Genomic DNA, 24,128 nt, shown 5'->3' on the forward strand with positions numbered 1-24,128 from the left:
CCACGGGAACAGAGTTGGCCACTGTTCGAATAAATAAATATTAATAACTATGTTGTTATATTTACGACACTTATGTTATGAGAAAATTACTGAATATGGTTTTATTCGGTTTTACTGTAGGTGTTCTCTAAAAAGTATTAGCAAGTTACATTTTGGACAATTTTTTCAAGATTTCTGTTTCGATTAATTATTATATTGTAGTTTTGCGTTGTTTATAACGACTGAAGAGAACAGAAAAGGAATATTCGAAAACATTATCGTCAAAGAGTTTGTTAACACGACTATTCAAATAATATTCAAATAATTGGTCTTACAACATTTTTTATAACTACGAATGAATATTTACTCTATATAATTATTCGAATAAAATCTTTATTCAAAGTACTTTAGTCGAGTACTTTATACGGATAATAATTATTCGTAATACGTAATGAATTATTTTATTCGCACAGTATTAGTAATTTACCATAATTTAACGAATAGTTCGAAAAAAATAATGCAAAATTAGAATAGATTTAATAATAACGATATTATGTTATAAACTATTTACTATAAAATTGTGCCGTACAATTATGCCTTTTCAAATTAGGATCGTGTTCATGATTATTGAAATAAGAATTTACTTCTTACCGACGAATAAAGATTATTCGTTCTTCTTTATGCGAATTAAATTGTGCCAACACGGCGCAACAATTTTCCAAGAATGATACAATTGGAGCGTGAAAATTAATCATTAATATGATTCCTTCGTATGGAATTGATATGAAAAATTTAATTGAACGATTGTTGGCTAAAACGAGATCGTTACGAGAGATAGTAATTTATTTGAATAATTAATTATTGAGAAGTTCGTCTGGGGGGAAATGCAAATTTTTAAATACGAGATAACTTTGATTTTAAGGAAACGAAACATTTTTAAGTTTGTTTAAGTCAGTATTTATCTTTGTATGAATTTTTTTTCAAACTTACACTCGAATAAATATTGACAAACACCTGGCTATTACTCGATTAGAATATGATCGTGCAAATTGGCGTCGACCAGCTATGATTTTTAAAACGAGTATTTACTTGATCAATTTATTTAAGCGGAGATTAGTTTTTAAATGGAATCCTCCGCGCGGAGTGAAATTTAGGAAGTGAAGTAACAGAATTGGTTCATTAAATTCAGCTCCCACAGGGGGAAAAAAATGAAATTCTGTAACGAGTCTTTGATTGCGGTAAAAATTAATTATAAAATTAGTTTCTGCGTGTGGCCTTAAATTTAGATGAAAAATAATTGGTAAAAAAAAACTACTCGTCGGAGTTACGTTACCGCAAGAAAGAAAATGCGTCTATTTAATGAATTTTTCATTTAAAAAAATGTTTCGATACGACTTCATACTCCTTGGGAAGCTTATATTTTGATACAAGAGAAAGTTAATCTTTTTCCATCGTTTCAGAAAAATTACGTCGAATACTTTACAAGAGTTTATAATCCCCGGAGAATTCATAAACGGTTAAAAATAAAATTACAAAATATTCAAACATCCTCAATTCTTGCTTTCGAAATTACAATACAGACGATTTACTCCAAAGGAAACTGTTTCGATCGAAACTTCAAGAATATACATACTTTCTCCGAGCAACAATTAACTTCACGAAAAAAAGAAGCAACGTTCATAATTCGAAATCGATAAAACCGTCGATGAATTCTTAACCAACGTTTAAATATTCGTATTAAAATGAAAAACTAATCCTAGCCAATGTTATTCGAACTACGATACAAATTATGCCATGAAATATTCATAAGGTACAGAATCAGCTACATATACTTTCCACTAAAGCATTATAAATAAAGAAACTGTGGAAAATGGACCGTATAATTGAAGTATACCAACGTAACCCTTTCTTTGCTAAAAAAAGAACCTCTGTCAAAGCACCTCCGTGAAAGCATCTCTTCAGTTCGCGCGTATCTATCAAGTATTCACTTCGTAAACATCTACCTCACGTCGTCGAAACACCGTCAGAAATAGACGAGTCACGAGGAGCCACGAATATTACGGCCTTCTTACGCCCCTGTGATACGTACCTTTCTCTCTCGCGCTAGTCCTCTTTGTCTATCACGCTCTACGTTACTCTCCGTTGTCGTCCTTGTCGCTCCAGAGAAGCCGTCTCCGTTTATCAACTCGTATATGCGTCCTTCACCCTCTCGCACCTTCTGTAGACAACTCTCCTTCGACGTCGCGCCGAGTCACCGTTCGGCTATGTTCGTAAACACTCGGCGCGATCGCGAGCAGAAGCAACCCGGGTGGGGTAAGGTTCCGTGGAGCGAGAGAGCAACAATTTCGCGTTAGCGAGAAAAGGACACCGACCCAATGAAAGAAACGGAGCGAGCGAGCGTGCAAAGAAGGACCGTAGAATGAGCGTAAGAGAAAGCGAGCACGTGAATGAGCACGGGTTAGAGGGAGTACGCGACGATCGTGAAAAACAGGGAGGTAGAGGGGGGGAGCGAGACAGCACGCGACTACTGTTCCTTCTCGCGCCCGGAACGAGTAAATGAACGTAAGAGACGAAACGAGAGAGTGAAACGAAACGAGCGCGAAAGGAAGAGAGCCGGGTAAAAAGAAAAACGGTGTAATGCTACAGATATTGTAGCACGGAAAAATGGAATTACACGAGGAAAGACGAAACGAGAGGGGGCGAGAGAGAAAGAGAGAAAGAGAAAGATAGAAAACCACGCGAAACACACAACAGCCACGCCCGGCGGTTCGTCAGCGAAATTTTTATGTTTACACTATGGGAGCCTAGAAGTGCAAGCGCATACATTGCACGTGGGCTCTACGGATGTTTTGTATAGAGTCCGTAGCGCAGAGTGTGTAAACCTCTACGTAGTATACAGTGTACGGTATAGACTGTACACTATAGACACTGTGACGGACTCGTAACGAAATCAACAGGGAATGTTAAAGGTGAAGTGACTAACAAGGGAACGTTTCTGCTTGGTTATTGGTACACACGAGAATTGAAGAACACGCGTCTAATCGAATTAATCCTTTTCATTGAAACGACGGGACTAATTGGTTGTACGTTCGATGTCAAAACGCGCAACGGCGAACAACGACTCGCTGGAAACTATTTGAATACGTTACGCTGTTCTAATGCACACAATACGAGATGCACGAATTGACGAAGAAGAGAATTGTTTTCGTTTTCTCTCGAAATGAAAATAGTATTTTTCTTTTTCTATAGGTGGCGATACGTGAATCTATACCATTAGCGACTACGATCTTCTATCAACTATTTGTTTCTATTTTTTTACTAGACGAAGAAAAGTATCGAGAACAATTATCGAAAATAAAAATTGAAAATATTTTATCCACAATGTTTGATAATTAATTTCGAACCGATGATCTTTTAGGTGGATCCTATAATCAGCTGGAAGAATAATTGATAATTTTGATAAATAAAGATTGATTGAAATTGACAACCAAAATTTTGTCGATGGAAAATTCTTCTTCTATTTTGATGTGTTTAGAAACAGAATTTTCCGTACAGAGGTAAGAAAAATTTGAATCGTGACTAAAAACACAGTTGCTTACAAATAAACTGTGGTGGAAGCGGTTGAAAAACTATTCAAGCGATTCGTGGAATTCTCTGAACAGGAAAATGTGGTTAGAAGAAAATATCTAGTAGACGGATAATCAGATAAAATAGCATGTTACGAGATACAATGAGCTGCATAATGAAATGTATGCAACGCTCGTTTCTTAAGGAATACATTTAGCTAGAACTCTAGACACAGTTGAAAGGAATGTATTTTGTGAAATACATTAATGTCTAAAGGCTATAAAAGGGACTTAAAAATGAAAATGTCTTAACGTAGTAAAATATATTGGGTTACGTACCGGTATGTAGATAGAAGTACACGAGCTTAAACGAGCATATTAGTATTAATATAAGCTTATCGGGCTTGTAATTTAAATAGTACGAATGCAAATGATAAAACTGCGTATATCTGAAGTAATTTGCAATTTCTAACGAATTAACCGTATAAATTTGAAATAAAGTCACACGTTATATTCCCTCTAGAAATTGGTCATTTAATTGTCCTTTCCTTTACATTGTCTTTATTTTTTTTAAAATTCACCACGTTAATTTATACCCTAGAATATCATCCAAAGGTTAAGGATGTTCTGCTCTGCGTTCCATTTATCGAATAAACAACGATTTTATACCTAGTCTTGTCACATCGATAGATTTTTATTTACACGAAGTCTACATCGTTCCTTATTTTTATCGGATCGATTCTAACGATTCCTCGCCAAAACTGATCAATTCATTCTATTCGTTATCCGAGTATACAATCGAGACACGTGTAAAAAATTATGTATTTTCTGTTTTACGATCGATTGCACACGTAGAGAGTAAAGAATGAGGCTCGTAACAAGTGCTCGGAGCGAAGTGAAAAGAGAAGACGAATCCATTAAACCGACGCAGTGAAAATTTACTTTTCCTTTTCAGAATGATTGAATTTCATTAAAAGTAGATTATCTAATACATTCGCCGTTAGAATGTCTCGACACACGTACACGTTGATGGAACGAGGTTACACGATTAATGAGAATTTCCGTGGTTCGAGGGACACAAAGAGAGAAAACTGCGACCGTAACCCTGGCACAGGACGATTTATGAGCGAGATCGGTGTGCACGTAATATACAGTGTGACCGTAAAAGTAAAATCAATTTCAGCGATATACCGTGAAAAATTTGCATATTTCATGCTGAATTCGAGTCACAATTTATCAATTTTTTGTCCAATAGTGAATTAATCAATTTTAAGTTTCCGCTCTTGCTAACGCAAGTGATGGGTTAGGTACAGGGAATACAACGTGTAATTTGTATTATTCGTAACGGCATAAATTGATGAAAATAATGTGAAGTTGATACGTGAAGTGAAGTGAATGTGAAGTGAATATGAAAATTGAAGAAAATTCGTTATAAAATCATTATGGTATCTTTTCTATACAACACTTTAGACAAAGTAGCATCTTCGTATAAAATTCTACCTGCGATTAAAATTACAGTAATGGTATCAATTTCGGTAATTTTATTTTATACTTTAATAAACTTACCGTAAAGCATTGTGTATTTAATGTCTGTGTTACCCATTGAGTTATAAATAATCTAATTATTTTAGACTATAAATATATTTCTTTCCACGCTGGTTAATTTCAGATACTAGTTTCGTGTTTATAAAAAAGAAAATAGAAGCAACATCTGCATCTAGATTAATTGTTTTCGATATTTTTCTCCATTTCTCGACTCGACGAAAGAATACCGGGAATTTCCATTCGTACGTTTTCAATTGTAAAATTATCGAGTGATTAAATTCGATTGAACAACGACAACGAATATTTAATTTGACAATATTTATAATCGAACCAAGGATACAAAGTTCCGACGAGTTGAATGATCTCGAACCCATCGAATACTTACGTTCATCGATATTCGTAGTAGTGAAACAAATTTTTTAAATACGCGAAGTTCGATAAAATAAACATGTCGCATGACTTTTTTGTACACCTGGTACACGTACAAACTCTCTCTAGATGTACAGGGTACGATCGATTTCTATCTCGGCAGCTTCTTCGTGTAAAACGAATTCAGTATGATATTGAATGCAAAAAGAAAAAGGCACGAACGACGCTGTTGGAGAGATGCCACGAGGAATGTATGTACACGTACCAGAACAGAAATTCGACCTAATTGCAATAAACAGACCGAGCTGGACTAGCGATGCATTTTTCAAAAGGTAACTTCTAACGGAATCGCGTTCAAAATGGTGATAAAACCGCAAACAGTGCATCGATTACAAATAGCGATACTTCACGAGCGTCATTGGAACGTCTAAAAAGACCGGTACACGAATTGATCGTCTACCAGGAGTCACGAGTTGCATTTGAAATGTAAATCTTATGTGAAATTAAATCAAACAACCAGACCGGACGTCATCGAAATAAATCAACTCGGTTAAATTTATTTTTGCGAAAGATGTCGTTCCTGTTTGCTCGCGAGCGATTGAAAGAGTTGGGACTTAGCGAAGCTCGAAAGTCGTGTAAATATCAAATATTGACATTTTTCTCGATCCAGATCGAGTGACAATTGCAAAAAATATGAGTACTTTCTTTGGTTCTATGAACAAATTTTACACGATCGTTTATGCGTATATATATATTTTTGTACGACGACGTTTCAGTCGAAGGTACTCTTCAAGTATATGGAAAATTATTTTACGAAAGCTTTGATATTGATAACGAAAATAGAGAGGGGTGTCTTTTGAGTTACGACTTGACGCAATCGATTATTATATATCGAAACGATCGTTTCAATAACGAATCGAAAAATTGCACAAATCTTACCTTGAACAGGGCAGAAACATGGAACCATCGATGAACACAGAACCGGAGAGCAGAATGTACCAGCTTGTGGCCAATTCGCCGGTGCTGAAATATATTTAATTATATTACTTTGAGTATTTATTTAAAAAAGAAAGAATTACATAACGTATTAATACGAAAGGCTCAATTTATAATATATAACGCATGCATTCGTTACGCAATTTATTATATTCGTAACATTTGTGTAAAACGATGCTTATATAATTTATAAAGAAGTTTCTCTATGTAATTCAACAAGACGCTATAGTTTTCTTTTAGTATCGCGCGCATATAAAAAAGGAGAGAGAAAGAAGTTCAATGAACTTATGTAATGCGATCTTTGCGCAAACCAGTCAAGAAGAGCAGTAAATTATTAGAAGTGTAAATCTCGAATATGTTCTGGATATAAAATACAGAATAGCGTATATTTATTAAATGAATGCACATACGTTTTATTGCTGCATCGAATGTCTAAGAAAATCAGGCTAAACGCAATTCGTTAATGCGTACATGAAATTAAATATTGTGTATCGTAACGTTCTGCGTAAAAATTTCAAGCTTTCTCCGAACACGAAATTAGAAACATTCGTAAAATGAAAATTTTTTTCAACGACGTGCAAACACTCGAGCATTACGTTCATTCTTCGAACGCAGAAAAAAATGTTCGCTTTCACCGACAGAAATTAACTCACTCTCTAAAATTACGGAACAAATTCAATATATAATATCGTAGAATAACTATATCATCGAACACGAGTTAATGTCACACGATCTGAAATACCGACCTCGTAAACCATCGGTGGTTCAGGAGCAATGTTCATTCAAAAACGGAAACTCGAGAGAACTATATTCGACCGAGTCACCAAAGTCGGCAAAGGTAGTAAATGTGGAAAACTGATTTCCCTACGTCACTCGTGATCTTATCAAACCTATCGGTCTCAGAAGGTACCGTAACAATGCGTTCCATTCGTCCTCACAGATGGAACTCGAAACGTTTTAGCGACACGAAACTAACCTAACAATTTTATAAAATATTTCCAGTCACGTCTATTCTCAGACGTCAATTCGCTGCATTCCTACATTGTAGGAAAAGATTAGCAAAACAACACTTGGTACTTTCGTATCTCTCCCTTTGACACATAAGTTAGAATTATATAAAGGAAATGGAAGGAAAGCAGAAAGGAAAGAAAGTCAGTCGCGTTGCACCAAATAAATTTATCGAAACGCATTAAAGTCGCGTTCGTTAAAATATTGAAACTTTCGTACAGGGTACGAATATTTTCTAAGTTACGATATTCCATTTATTCGTAAAACTTAAGAAACCATTCTACATGCGCAGCCGATTAGCTCGGCATTACTCGCAACGAAGGATTATTGTTCGTCGCGAGTAATACCGATTACCAGGTCTCACCACGTGGAGGTTGCTGCGAGCGGAGACCCGGAGAGAGATAGATGGAATCAAAGTTCCATCGATCTCCCTCGACACGCAGTACAAACGAAGATACCAAACCATGAAGATGGAAGGAATCGAAGTTCCTTCGATCTACTGGTTTAGTTCTGCCGAGCAATTACATTATGGAGAAAATGAGGCAAAATTGGGAAAGTCGCGACACGAACCGTGTACTTGGTCCTATTAGGTCTATCCCGTTTCCCCTCGGTGGGTCCGAGTCAAGAGAAAACGAGCGACGCCCCCACTCCCCTAGAGGAGTGCCCCGTTTCTCCATCTTTACGACGAGAGGGTCTTATTTTGGAGGCTTTCGCAGGGACCGGCAAACATGCCTGCTCCTGTGCTCGCAACATGCCCCCTCTGGAAGCGGATACACCGGAAGAGACGACGATAGACCGTTCGGACCGCCTACACGGCCGGTCACTTGCTTATGCAACAAGCAGTGGTGACCGGGATGAGGAACGAGGAAGCGAGCAAAAAGAAGCTAAAGATTGAATAATTGCTCGGCAGATCACAGATATTTGTACATGGTGGCCTTAAAACTAACTTATTCTAACCTTAAGTAATGATCCCACGGCGGTTGCGACGAGAGAATCCTCTTCGTTCTTCGTTCTTCGTTCTTCGTACCTAAGAGGAACCTAAAGTCCAGGCATGATAGAAAATAGAAATGAAGTTGGTTAGTGATTAAACACAGTTAGTAACAAAGAAAATAGACAGGGCAGTAATAAAAAAAAATAAACATGGAAAAATAAGTACAAATTACAATCAGAGAACAATTAAATTAAATTCAACAAAGAAAAAATTGAAAAAAGTAAAGGATTAAGAGCGTGATCGCCAGTACTGACCACCGCCTATCGGCGGTCAGTACCGGTTACCAATAGGGCTAGTAGGTGTCCATGGCTGTCCGCGGAGGGTCCAGGTACCTAAAATCGAGCCATCCGTCCACCTCGGAGGCTCCCCGGGAAATGAAATTTTATACAAGAGGGGGCTCCTTATATACTCACCAGAAGGTCACTTACCCCTACTTCGATAACTTTGTTTGATCTAACCGAATATTTCAAGAAATTTATAGCTTTTTAAACATTATTTATGCTAGGACATTGTTAATAATTGTTTAAACTATCGTCCTACGACGGATGTTAATAATTATGATAAATAAACATCAAGATATAGCGAAATTTGCGAAGGCGAACGGTTTCGGTGAATGTTTGTTCATTTCCGCGATTGTTATTAACATTTACGCATGTTCTCAATCAAATCGAACAATGTGCATCTTATTTATGCATTGCAAATGATTAAGTAACTTATAGAAATTGATTTTGATCAAGATTCGAAGTAAAAACATGTTTCGTAAGGTTCTAAAGCAGGGAAAGTAATAATTGTCTATTCGGTACATTAATTTAACATTTGTTTAATTCTTATAATTTACACAATACGCGTAGAAGTTGTATTTTTTACTTAATCCCTTTTTTAGATAGAACAATCATTGTGATTAACACATGTGAATCGATAATCGATACGTGTAGTTTTGACAATGTAGATTGGATTTCAACGAAAAATTCCGAGTTGGATCTCAAGGAAAATGTGAAGACATTGCGAAATCTCCGAAGGCGAACGGTTTCTGTGAATTTTTGTCCCTTTTCGAAATTAAAATTAATTTGTGGAGTTTATATAATCGTTCGCAACGCACAAATAAGATGCATATTCTAACATTAATATTGGAAACATACGTAAATGTTAATAACAATCGCGTAGAGGGAGAAACGTGCTCTACATATCGAAATTATAGTTTGCATATATGCATAAATATTCTGAACGCTCAGTGACACACATATGTCACACAGCAATGATGTGAGTTGCCATCTACTGGAGAATAGGTGAACTACACTTAAGGTGTGAAAACACCTGGTGGAGAAACGCTCAAGTTTGTCGAGGAATTGTTCTGAATTTTATCAATAGATAGCGCCACGAGCATAAATTTACCGACATTAAAGATAAGTAATTCCATTTGTATGATATTCCCTACCGTGCGATAAAATAACTAAATATTTCTCTATCTAATTATCTATTTAGTACAATAGTTTAACATTTATTTAATTCTCATAATTTACACAATACGCGTAGAAGTTGTCTTTTTTCCTGGAACGGGCTGAATTTCGATTAATCGCTTTTGTATATAGAAAAATCATCGCGATAAACACGTGTGAGTCGATAATCGATATGTGTAGCCTCGAAAATGTCAGTTGGATCTTAAGGAAAAATTCCTTCGCGAACAAAGAATATTTCAACGAAATGACGTTTTAAGCCATTATTTATACTAGAAAATTATTACTAATCGTTTAAACTACGGTCCTACGATGATTGTTAATAAATATGATAAATAAACATCACGATATTGCGAAATCGGCGAAGGCGACCGGTTTCGGTGAATATTGGATCCTAAACGCGATTGTTATTAATATTTACGCACGTTCCGAACATTTATGTTAGAGAATGCATATTAGTTGTACATTGTAAATGATTGATTTGCCTATAGAAATTAAATGTGATCGAAAATTAAAGTAAAACGTGGTTTTCATATGTTTTTCGATTTTTGATCGAAATTAATATTTGTAAAGTAATAAATGATTTACAATATACAAACAAGATGCACATTCTTCGATTAATATTGGAAACATGCGTAAATGTTAATAACAATCGCGGAAATGAACAAACATTCACCGAAACCCGGCGCCTTCGCAGATTTCGCTATATTTTGATGTTTATTTATCATACTTCTTAACAATCGTCGTGGGACCGTAGATTAAACAATTATTAACAATGTTCTACTATGAATAATGGCTTGAAAGTCATCAATTTCTGAAAATATTTGTTAGATCGAACAAAGCCAATCGAAGTAACCGTACGATAAAATAAATAAATATTTCTCTACATATCGAAAATATAGTTTGTATATATGGATATATATTCTGAATGCTCAGTGACACACATATGTCACACAGCAATGATGTGAGTTGCCATCTGCTGGAGAATAGGTGAACTACACTTAAGGTGTAAAAACACCTGGTGGAGAAACGCCCAAGTTTGTCGAGGAATTGTTCTAAATTTTATCAATAGATAGCGCCACGAGCATAAATTTACCGACATTAAAGATAAGTAATTCCATTTGTATGATAATCCCTACCGTGCGATAAAATAAATAAATATTTCTCTACATATCGAATTATTGTTTGTATGCATGCAAATATATTCGGAACGCGCAATTCCAAACATTTGTAACGTGGTAATTATATGGGTTGCCATCCCTTGGAGAACATATTTGTTATTTTTCGCGATTATTACTAACATTTATGCATGTTCCCAATATTAATCGAACAATTTGTATCTTATTTATGCATTGTGAATGATTATACTTATAGAAATTAATTTTCATCGAGATTCAAAGTAAGAACTCGTTTAGTAAAGTTTCAAAGCATGAAAAGTAATAATTATCTATTTAGTGCAATAGTTTAATATTTATTTAATTCTCATAATTTACACAATACGCGTATAAGTTGTATTTTTGACTGAAACGTGCTGAATTTCGATTAATCGCTTTTCTATATAGAAAAATCATCGTGATAAACACTTGTGAGTCGATAATCGATATGTGTAGCCTTGATTTCGAGGTATCAAAGATTTTTTTAAATGTATAAAGGAAGGCTAGAATGCAGAGAAATTTCATTACGCCGATTTCATTTAACTTTACATTTATTCGAAAGATGATACGTACGAAACTTTGTACAGAAATATTTATTTATTTTATTGCACGGTAGTGAATACCATACAAATGGAATTACTTATCTGTAATGTCGGTAAATTATGTTCGTGGCGTTCTCTATTGGTGGAAATAAGAACAATTCCTCAACAAACTTGAGCGTTTCTCCGCCAGGTGTTTTCACACCTTAAGTGTAATTTACCTATTCTCCAGTAGATGGCAACTCACTTCATCGCCGTGTGACATATGTGTGTCACTGAGCGTTCGGAATATATATGCATATATGCAACTATTTTTTCGATATGTAGAGAAATATTCATTTATTTTATCGCACGGTTACTTCGATTGTCTTTGTTCGATCTAACAAATATTTCCGGAAAGTAATGACTTTCAAGCCATTATTTATACTAGAACATTGTTAATAATTGTTTAATCTACAGTCCCACGGCGATTGTTAATAAATATGATAAATGAACATTAAGAAATTACGAAATCTGCAAAGGCGATCGGTTTCGGTGAATGTTTGTTCATTTCCGCGATTGTTACTAACATTTACGCTGGTTCCCAATATTAATCGAACAATTTGCATCGTACTTATGCATTAAAAATGATTGATTCGCCTATAGCAATTGATTTTGATCGATCTTCAAAGTAAAGAGATGTTTCTTAAAGTTTTAAAACATGGAAAGTAATAATTGTCTATGAGATATATCAATTTAACATTTGATTAATACTTGAAGAATCGAAATTTTTGGTATTTTCCTGATACCAAAGATTGAAATTCAGGCATAAATTTTAGAAAATGTTTGATTTTGGGACTCTTGGTGTCAGTATACGATATACGAGGAAGTGGCACGATTTCGCGGATTCTTAGAATTGACGTCAAATTCCAAGAATTTCCGCGAATCGAAATTTTGTTGGACTTTCGAACGAATTTCTGAATCATGAATCCCGATTTTCTTTGTATCAGGAGAACATGATAGTCGAGGACATATAGTTTTAAGTAGTTTTAGCAGTTTGATAGGATCGGGTTAAAGAAATGGAAACAAATAAGGGACAAAAATAAAGTTTCTGTTGTCAGTGAAATTGATTTTATTTCAATACATCAATTCATCGGAAATGCAATCGCTTTTCTTCGATCCATTAACATATTCGCACTTGCATACTCATTACAAAAATGTTGTTCTTTAAAGTACTCTACTTGTGGAAAGTACTGTACCGTAAAGTACTCTACTGTACCGTAAAAATTACTATTCTAAACTCGCAGCCGATTAGCTCGGTACTACTCACGACGAATAATTATTGTTCGTCGCGAGTAATACCGATTACCAGGTCTCACCACGTGGAGGTTGCTGCGAGCGGAGACCCGGAGAGAGATAGATGGAATCAAAGTTCCATCGATCTCCCTCGACACGCAGTACAAACGAAGTTACTAAACCAAAGAGATGGAAGGAATCAATGTTCCTTCGATCTCCTCGTTTAGTTCTGCCAAGCAATTACATTATGGAAAAATTAGGCAAAATTGGGAAAGACGCGACGCGTACCGTGGAGTCGGTCCTACTAGGTCTATCCCGTTTCCCCTCAGTGGGCCCAATTCTCGAGGAAATGCGCGACGCCGTCCACTCCTCTGGAGGAGTGCCCCGTTTCTCCCAACTCCGCAGCCAGGAGCCACGCAGAGCGTGGACCTGACTCACGGAGGATGACGAAGAGAGGGTCTTATGGAACAAGGGCTTCCGCAGGGACCGGCAAAAATACCTGCCCCTGTGTTCGCAGCATGTTCTCTCTCAAAGCGGACTCACCAGAAGAAATGGCGATAGACCGTTCGGACCAGCTACACGGCCGGTCACTTGCTTATGCAACAAGCAGAGGTGACCGGGCTGAGGAACGAGGAAGCGAGCAAAAATAAGCTAAAGATTGGATAATTGCTTGACAGATAACAGATATTTGTACACGGTGGCCTTAAAATTAACTTATTCCAAGCTTAACTAAAGATCCCACGGCGATTGCGACGATAGTGTCCTCTTCGTTCTTCGTTCTTCGTTCTTCGTTCTTCGTTCTTCGGTGTGCCTACCTAAGAGAAACCTAAAGTCAAGGCATGATAGAAAAATGATAGAAAATAGAAATGAAGTTGGTTAGTGATTAAATACAGTCATGCAGTAACAAAGGAAATAAAGGCAAGAATGACAAAAAAATAAACATGGAAAAACAAGTACAAAGTAAAATCAGAGAACACATAAAATAAATTACACAAAGAAACAATTAAAAACCAAAGAAAGGATCGAGAGAATGGTCGCCAGTACTGACCACCGCCTACCGGCGGCCAGTACCGGTTACCATGGTGGGGGGTCCCCCTTCCAGAAACCTAAAACGAAGAGATCCGTCCACCTCGGAGGCTCCAGGAAGAATGAAAATTTAAACAACCGGGGGCTCCTTATATACCCTCCGCAAGGTCACTTACCAGTAACTCACCGTTACTGCCATTGTTTTTGTTCGATCTAATCGAATATTTCAACAACTTGATGGCTTTTTAGCCATTATTTATACTAGTACATTGTTAATAATTGTTTAATCTACGGTCCTACGACGGTTGTTAATAAATATGATAAATAAACATCAAGATATTGCGAAATCTTCGAAGGCGAACGGTTTCGGTGAATGTTTGTTCATTTCCGCGATTGTTACTAACATTTATGCACGTTCCCAATATTGATCGAACAATGTGCATCTTATTTATGTATTGCAATTAATTATGAAACTTATAGAAATTGATTTTGATCGAGACTCGATGTTAAAACGTGTTTCGTAAAGTTTTATAGCATGGAAAGTAACAATTGTTCATTAGATACATTAATTTAACATTTGTTTAATTCTTATAATTTACACAATACGCGTAGAAGTGGTATTTTTTACATAAAAGTGGCAAAATTCAATTAATAGCAGGTTCGGGATAGAAAAATCATCCCGATGAATACTTGTGAATCGATAATCGATACGTGTAGCCTTGAGAATGTCAGTTGGATCTCAGCGAAAAATTCCTTCGCGAACAAAGAATATTTCAACGAAATGATATTTTAAGCCATTATTTGTACTAGGACATTGTTAATAATTGTCCAAAGTATGGTCCTACGACGGTGGTTAATAAATATAATAAATAAACATCGAGATATTGCGAAATCTACGAAGACGAACGGTTTCGGTGAATGCTTGTCCATTTCCGCAATTATTACTAACATTTATACATGTTCCGAACATTTATCTTACAATATGCATCTTATTTATGCGTTAAATATGATTGATTCGCATACAGCAATTAATTTTGACCGAGATTCTAAGTGTAAACGTGTTTCTTAATGTTTCAAAACATGGAAAGTAACAATTGTTTATTAGATACATTAATTTAACCTTTGTTTCACTCTTATAATTTACACAATACGCGTAGAAGTGATATTTTTTACATAAAAGTGCCGAAATTCAATTAATCGCTTTTTTAGAGAGAAAAATCATCGCGATGAAAACTTGTGAATCGATAATCGATACGTGTAGCCTTGAGAATGTCAGTTGAATCTCAAGGAAAACTTCCTTCGCGAACAAGAAATATTTCAACGAAATGATATTTTAAGCCATTATTTATTCTATGACACTGTTAATAATTGTTTAAACTACGATCCTACGACGGTTCTTAATAATTCTTAAAACTCTTACAAAGCGACTAATAACAAGCGATAATAATCGCGGAAATGAATAAACATTCACCGAAACGGTTTGCCTTCGCAAAATTCACAAAATTTTGATGATTATTTATCGTAATTATTAAGAACAGTCGTAGTACCGTAGTTGAAACAGTTATAAACAATGTCCTAGTATAAATAATGGCTTAAAATATCATTTCCTTGAAATATTCCTTGTTCGCGATGGAATTTTTCATTGTTGTCCAACCGACATTGTCAAGGCTACACGTATCGATTATCGATTCACAACTGTTCATCACGATGATTTTTCTGTCTAGAAAAGCGATTAATTGAATTTCGGCGCTTTTAAGTAAGAAATGCTACTTCTACGTGTATTGTGTAAATTATAAGAATTAAACAAATGTTACATTAATGTATCTAATAAACAATTGTCACTTTCCATGCTTTAAAACTTCACGAAACACATTCTACTTTGAATCTCGATCTAAACCAATTTCTATAAGTTACTCCATCATTTTTAATGCATAAATAACATGCACATTGTTCGATCAATATTGGGAACATGCGTAAATGTTAATAACAATCGCTAAAATGAACAAACATTCACCGAAACCATTCGCCCTCGAAGATTTCGCAATATCTCAATGTTTGTTTATCATAATTATTAACAACCGTCGTAGGACCATACCTTCGACAATTATTAACAATGTCCTTGTATAAACAATGGCTAAAAATATCATTTTGTTGAAATATTCTTTGTTCGCGAAGGAATTTTTCGCTGAGATACAACTGACATTCTCAAGGCTACACGTATCGATTATCGATTCACAATTATTCATCGGGATGATTTTTCTATCCAGAACCTGCGATTAATTGAATTTTGGCACTTTTATGTAAAAAATACCACTTCTACGCGTATTGTGTAAATTATAAGAATTAAACAAATGTTAAATTAATGTATCTAATGAACAATTGTTACTTTCCATGCTTTAAAACTTTACGAAACACGTTTTAACATCGAGTCTCGATCAAAATCAATTTCTATAAGTTTCTTAATTAATTGCAATACATAAATAAGATGCACATTGTTCGATCAATATTGGGAACGTGCATAAATGTTAGTAACAATCGCGGAAATGAACAAACATTCACCGAAACCGTTCGCCTTCGAAGATTTCGCAATATCTTGATGTTTATTTATCATATTTATTAACAACCGTCGTAGGACCGTAGATTAAACAATTATTAACAATGTACTAGTATAAATAATGGCTAAAAAGCCATCAAGTTGTTGAAATATTCGATTAGATCGAACAAAGACAATGGCAGTAACGGTGAGTTACTGGTAAGTGACCTTGCGGAGGGTATATAAGGAGCCCCCGGTTGTTTAAATTTTCATTCTTCCTGGAGCCTCCGAGGTGGACGGATCTCTTCGTTTTAGGTTTCTGGAAGGGGGACCCCCCACCATGGTAACCGGTACTGGCCGCCGGTAGGCGGTGGTCAGTACTGGCGACCATTCTCTCGATCCTTTCTTTGGTTTTTAATTGTTTCTTTGTGTAATTTATTTTATGTGTTCTCTGATTTTACTTTGTACTTGTTTTTCCATGTTTATTTTTTTGTCATTCTTGCCTTTATTTCCTTTGTTACTGCATGACTGTATTTAATCACTAACCAACTTCATTTCTATTTTCTATCATTTTTCTATCATGCCTTGACTTTAGGTTTCTCTTAGGTAGGCACACCGAAGAACGAAGAACGAAGAACGAAGAACGAAGAACGAAGAACGAAGAACGAAGAGGACACTATCGTCGCAATCGCCGTGGGATCTTTAGTTAAGCTTGGAATAAGTTAATTTTAAGGCCACCGTGTACAAATATCTGTTATCTGTCAAGCAATTATCCAATCTTTAGCTTATTTTTGCTCGCTTCCTCGTTCCTCAGCCCGGTCACCTCTGCTTGTTGCATAAGCAAGTGACCGGCCGTGTAGCTGGTCCGAACGGTCTATCGCCATTTCTTCTGGTGAGTCCGCTTTGAGAGAGAACATGCTGCGAACACAGGGGCAGGTATTTTTGCCGGTCCCTGCGGAAGCCCTTGTTCCATAAGACCCTCTCTTCGTCATCCTCCGTGAGTCAGGTCCACGCTCTGCGTGGCTCCTGGCTGCGGAGTTGGGAGAAACGGGGCACTCCTCCAGAGGAGTGGACGGCGTCGCGCATTTCCTCGAGAATTGGGCCCACTGAGGGGAAACGGGATAGACCTAGTAGGACCGACTCCACGGTACGCGTCGCGTCTTTCCCAATTTTGCCTAATTTTTCCATAATGTAATTGCTTGGCAGAACTAAACGAGGAGATCGAAGGAACATTGATTCCTTCCATCTCTTTGGTTTAGTAACTTCGTTTGTACTGCGTGTCGAGGGAGATCGATGGAACTTTGATTCCATCTATCTCTCTCCGGGTCTCCGCTCGCAGCAACCTCCACGTGGTGAGACCTGGTAATCGGTATTACTCGCGACGAACAATAATTATTCGTCGTGAGTAGTACCGAGCTAATCGGCTGCGAGTTTAGAATAGTAATTTTTACGGTACAGTAGAGTACTTTACGGTACAGTACTTTCCACAAGTAGAGTACTTTAAAGAACAACATTTTTGTAATGAGTATGCAAGTGCGAATATGTTAATGGATCGAAGAAAAGCGATTGCATTTCCGATGAATTGATGTATTGAAATAAAATCAATTTCACTGACAACAGAAACTTTATTTTTGTCCCTTATTTGTTTCCATTTCTTTAACCCGATCCTATCAAACTGCTAAAACTACTTAAAACTATATGTCCTCGACTATCATGTTCTCCTGATACAAAGAAAATCGGGATTCATGATTCAGAAATTCGTTCGAAAGTCCAACAAAATTTCGATTCGCGGAAATTCTTGGAATTTGACGTCAATTCTAAGAATCCGCGAAATCGTGCCACTTCCTCGTATATCGTATACTGACACCAAGAGTCCCAAAATCAAACATTTTCTAAAATTTATGCCTGAATTTCAATCTTTGGTATCAGGAAAATACCAAAAATTTCGATTCTTCAAGTATTAATCAAATGTTAAATTGATATATCTCATAGACAATTATTACTTTCCATGTTTTAAAACTTTAAGAAACATCTCTTTACTTTGAAGATCGATCAAAATCAATTGCTATAGGCGAATCAATCATTTTTAATGCATAAGTACGATGCAAATTGTTCGATTAATATTGGGAACCAGCGTAAATGTTAGTAACAATCGCGGAAATGAACAAACATTCACCGAAACCGATCGCCTTTGCAGATTTCGTAATTTCTTAATGTTCATTTATCATATTTATTAACAATCGCCGTGGGACTGTAGATTAAACAATTATTAACAATGTTCTAGTATAAATAATGGCTTGAAAGTCATTACTTTCCGGAAATATTTGTTAGATCGAACAAAGACAATCGAAGTAACCGTGCGATAAAATAAATGAATATTTCTCTACATATCGAAAAAATAGTTGCATATATGCATATATATTCCGAACGCTCAGTGACACACATATGTCACACGGCGATGAAGTGAGTTGCCATCTACTGGAGAATAGGTAAATTACACTTAAGGTGTGAAAACACCTGGCGGAGAAACGCTCAAGTTTGTTGAGGAATTGTTCTTATTTCCACCAATAGAGAACGCCACGAACATAATTTACCGACATTACAGATAAGTAATTCCATTTGTATGGTATTCACTACCGTGCAATAAAATAAATAAATATTTCTGTACAAAGTTTCGTACGTATCATCTTTCGAATAAATGTAAAGTTAAATGAAATCGGCGTAATGAAATTTCTCTGCATTCTAGCCTTCCTTTATACATTTAAAAAAATCTTTGATACCTCGAAATCAAGGCTACACATATCGATTATCGACTCACAAGTGTTTATCACGATGATTTTTCTATATAGAAAAGCGATTAATCGAAATTCAGCACGTTTCAGTCAAAAATACAACTTATACGCGTATTGTGTAAATTATGAGAATTAAATAAATATTAAACTATTGCACTAAATAGATAATTATTACTTTTCATGCTTTGAAACTTTACTAAACGAGTTCTTACTTTGAATCTCGATGAAAATTAATTTCTATAAGTATAATCATTCACAATGCATAAATAAGATACAAATTGTTCGATTAATATTGGGAACATGCATAAATGTTAGTAATAATCGCGAAAAATAACAAATATGTTCTCCAAGGGATGGCAACCCATATAATTACCACGTTACAAATGTTTGGAATTGCGCGTTCCGAATATATTTGCATGCATACAAACAATAATTCGATATGTAGAGAAATATTTATTTATTTTATCGCACGGTAGGGATTATCATACAAATGGAATTACTTATCTTTAATGTCGGTAAATTTATGCTCGTGGCGCTATCTATTGATAAAATTTAGAACAATTCCTCGACAAACTTGGGCGTTTCTCCACCAGGTGTTTTTACACCTTAAGTGTAGTTCACCTATTCTCCAGCAGATGGCAACTCACATCATTGCTGTGTGACATATGTGTGTCACTGAGCATTCAGAATATATATCCATATATACAAACTATATTTTCGATATGTAGAGAAATATTTATTTATTTTATCGTACGGTTACTTCGATTGGCTTTGTTCGATCTAACAAATATTTTCAGAAATTGATGACTTTCAAGCCATTATTCATAGTAGAACATTGTTAATAATTGTTTAATCTACGGTCCCACGACGATTGTTAAGAAGTATGATAAATAAACATCAAAATATAGCGAAATCTGCGAAGGCGCCGGGTTTCGGTGAATGTTTGTTCATTTCCGCGATTGTTATTAACATTTACGCATGTTTCCAATATTAATCGAAGAATGTGCATCTTGTTTGTATATTGTAAATCATTTATTACTTTACAAATATTAATTTCGATCAAAAATCGAAAAACATATGAAAACCACGTTTTACTTTAATTTTCGATCACATTTAATTTCTATAGGCAAATCAATCATTTACAATGTACAACTAATATGCATTCTCTAACATAAATGTTCGGAACGTGCGTAAATATTAATAACAATCGCGTTTAGGATCCAATATTCACCGAAACCGGTCGCCTTCGCCGATTTCGCAATATCGTGATGTTTATTTATCATATTTATTAACAATCATCGTAGGACCGTAGTTTAAACGATTAGTAATAATTTTCTAGTATAAATAATGGCTTAAAACGTCATTTCGTTGAAATATTCTTTGTTCGCGAAGGAATTTTTCCTTAAGATCCAACTGACATTTTCGAGGCTACACATATCGATTATCGACTCACACGTGTTTATCGCGATGATTTTTCTATATACAAAAGCGATTAATCGAAATTCAGCCCGTTCCAGGAAAAAAGACAACTTCTACGCGTATTGTGTAAATTATGAGAATTAAATAAATGTTAAACTATTGTACTAAATAGATAATTAGATAGAGAAATATTTAGTTATTTTATCGCACGGTAGGGAATATCATACAAATGGAATTACTTATCTTTAATGTCGGTAAATTTATGCTCGTGGCGCTATCTATTGATAAAATTCAGAACAATTCCTCGACAAACTTGAGCGTTTCTCCACCAGGTGTTTTCACACCTTAAGTGTAGTTCACCTATTCTCCAGTAGATGGCAACTCACATCATTGCTGTGTGACATATGTGTGTCACTGAGCGTTCAGAATATATATGCATATATGCAAACTATAATTTCGATATGTAGAGCACGTTTCTCCCTCTACGCGATTGTTATTAACATTTACGTATGTTTCCAATATTAATGTTAGAATATGCATCTTCTTTGTGCGTTGCGAACGATTATATAAACTCCACAAATTAATTTTAATTTCGAAAAGGGACAAAAATTCACAGAAACCGTTCGCCTTCGGAGATTTCGCAATATCTTCACATTTTCCTTGAGATCCAACTCGGAATGTTTCGTTGAAATCCAATCTACATTGTCAAAACTACACGTAGCGATTATCGATTCACATGTGTTAATCACAATGATTGTTCTATCTAAAAAAGGGATTAAGTAAAAAATACAACTTCTACGCGTATTGTGTAAATTATAAGAATTAAACAAATGTTAAATTAATGTACCGAATAGACAATTATTACTTTCCATGCTTTAGAACTTTACGAAACACGTTTTTACTTCGAATCTCGATTAAAATCAATTTCTATAAGTTACTTAATCATTTGTAATGCATAAATAAGATAGATGCACATTGTTCGATTCATATTGGCAACATGCATCAATGTTAGTAACAATCGCGGAAATGAACAAACATTCACCGAAACTGTTCGCCTTTGCAAATTTCACTATATCTTGATGTTTATTTATCATAATTATTAACAACCGTTGTAGGACGATAGTTCAAACAATTATTAATAATGTCCCAGTATAAGTAATGGCTTAAAATATCATTTTGTTGCAATATTCTTCGTTCGCGATCGAATTTTTCTATGAGGTCCAACCGACACATTCTCAAGGCTACACGTATTGATTATCGATTCACAAATATTCATTATGATATTTTAATCTAGAAAAGCGATTAATTGAATTTCGGCGCTTGTAAATAAAAATTGCAACTTCTACGCGTATTGTGTAAATTATTAGAATGAAACAAATGTTAAATTAATGTATCTAATAAACGATTATTACTGTCCATGCGTTAAAATTTTACGAAACACGTTTTTACTTCGAATCTCGATCAAAATCAATTTTTATAAGTTACTTAATCATTTGTAATGCCTAAATAAGATGCACATTGTTCGATTTGATTGAGAACATGCGTAAATGTTAATAACAATCGCGGAAATGAACAAACATTCACCGAAACCGTTCGCCTTCGCAAATTTCGCTATATCTTGATGTTTATTTATCATAATTATTAACATCCGTCGTAGGACGATAGTTTAAACAATTATTAACAATGTCCTAGCATAAATAATGTTTAAAAAGCTATAAATTTCTTGAAATATTCGGTTAGATCAAACAAAGTTATCGAAGTAGGGGTAAGTGACCTTCTGGTGGGTATATAAGGAGCCCCCTCTTGTATAAAATTTCATTTCCCGGGAAGCCTCCGAGGTGGACGGATGGCTCGATTTTAGGTACCTGGACCCTCCGCGGACAGCGATGGACACCTATTAGCCCTATTGGTAACCGGTACTGACCGCCGATAGGCGGTGGTCAGTACTGGCGACCACGCTCTTAATCCTTTACTTTTTTCAATTTTTTCTTTGTTGAATTTAATTTAATTGTTCTCTGATTGTAATTTGTACTTATTTTTCCATGTTTATTTTTTTTTATTACTGCCCTGTCTAGTTTCTTTGTTACTAACTGTGTTTAATCACTAACCAACTTCATTTCTATTTTCTATCATGCCTGGACTTTAGGTTCCTCTTAGGTACGAAGAACGAAGAACGAAGAACGAAGAGGATTCTCTCGTCGCAACCGCCGTGGGATCATTACTTAAGGTTAAAATAAGTTAGTTTTAAGGCCACCATTTACAAATATCTGTGATCTGCCGAGCAATTATTCAATCTTTAGCTTCTTTTTGCTCGCTTCCTCGTTCCTCATCTCGGTCACCACTGCTTGTTGCATAAGCAAGTGACCGGCCGTGTAGGCGGTCCGAACGGTCTATCGTCGTCTCTTCCGGTGTATCCGCTTCCAGCGGGGGCATGTTGCGAGCACAGGAGCAGGCAGTTTTGCCGGTCCCTGCGAAAGCCTCCAAAATAAGACCCTCTCGTCGTAAAGATGGAGAAACGGGGCACTCCTCTAGGGGAGTGGAGGCGTCGCTCGTTTTCTCTTGACTCGGACCCACCGAGGGGAAACGGGATAGACCTAGTAGGACCAAGTACACGGTTCGTGTCGCGACTTTCCCAATTTTGCCTCATTTTCTCCATAATGTAATTGCTCGGCAGAACTAAACCAGAAGATCGAAGGAACTTCGATTCCTTCCATCTTCATGGTTTGGTATCTTCGTTTGTACTGCGTGTCGAGGGAGATCGATGGAACTTTGATTCCATCTATCTCTCTCCGGGTCTCCGCTCGCAGCAACCTCCACGTGGTGAGACCTGGTAATCGGTATTACTCGCGACGAACAATAATCCTTCGTTGCGAGTAATGCCGAGCTAATCGGCTGCGCATGTAGAATGGTTTCTTAAGTTTTACGAATAAATGGAATATCGTAACTTAGAAAATATTCGTACCCTGTACGAAAGTTTCAATATTTTAACGAACGCGACTTTAATGCGTTTCGATAAATTTATTTGGTGCAACGCGACTGGCTTTCTTTTCTTTCTGCTTTCCTTTCATTCCCTTTATGTAATTCTAAATTATGTGTCAAAGGAAGAGATACGAAAGTAGCAAGTGTTGTTTTGCTATTCTTTTCTTACAATGTAAGAATGTAGCGAATGTGGGAATGTTTAAGAATAGACGTGAGTTGGAATATTTTATAAAATTGTTAGGTTAGTTTCGTATCGTTAAAACGTTTCGAGTTCCATCTGTGAGGACGAATGGAACGCATTGTTACGGTACCTTCTGAGACCGATAGGTTTGATAAGATCACGAGTGACGTAGGGAAATCAGTTTTCCACATTTACTACCTTTGCCGACTTTGGTGACTCGGTCGAATATAGTTCTCTCGAGTTTCCGTTTTTGAATGAACATTGCTCCTGAACCACCGATGGTTTACGAGGTCGGTATTTCAGATCGTGTGACATTTACTAC

General features: G+C 35.9%; 1 protein-coding gene across 3 annotated transcripts in view; it reads right to left on the bottom strand.

The window, feature by feature from the left end:
* Positions 1–24,128, bottom strand: part of LOC143150547 (rap guanine nucleotide exchange factor 2) — a 300,304-nt gene that overhangs the window by 198,406 nt on the left and 77,770 nt on the right. For all 3 annotated transcript variants that reach the window (XM_076318903.1, XM_076318900.1, XM_076318899.1), the window contains exon 4: positions 6,399–6,482. In XM_076318903.1, coding sequence (XP_076175018.1) covers positions 6,399–6,482 — 84 coding nt within the window. The remainder of the gene's footprint in view (positions 1–6,398; positions 6,483–24,128) is intronic.

Source organism: Ptiloglossa arizonensis, chromosome 8 (assembly GCF_051014685.1).
Source record: "Ptiloglossa arizonensis isolate GNS036 chromosome 8, iyPtiAriz1_principal, whole genome shotgun sequence".
Classification (NCBI taxonomy): Eukaryota; Metazoa; Arthropoda; class Insecta; order Hymenoptera; family Colletidae; genus Ptiloglossa; species Ptiloglossa arizonensis.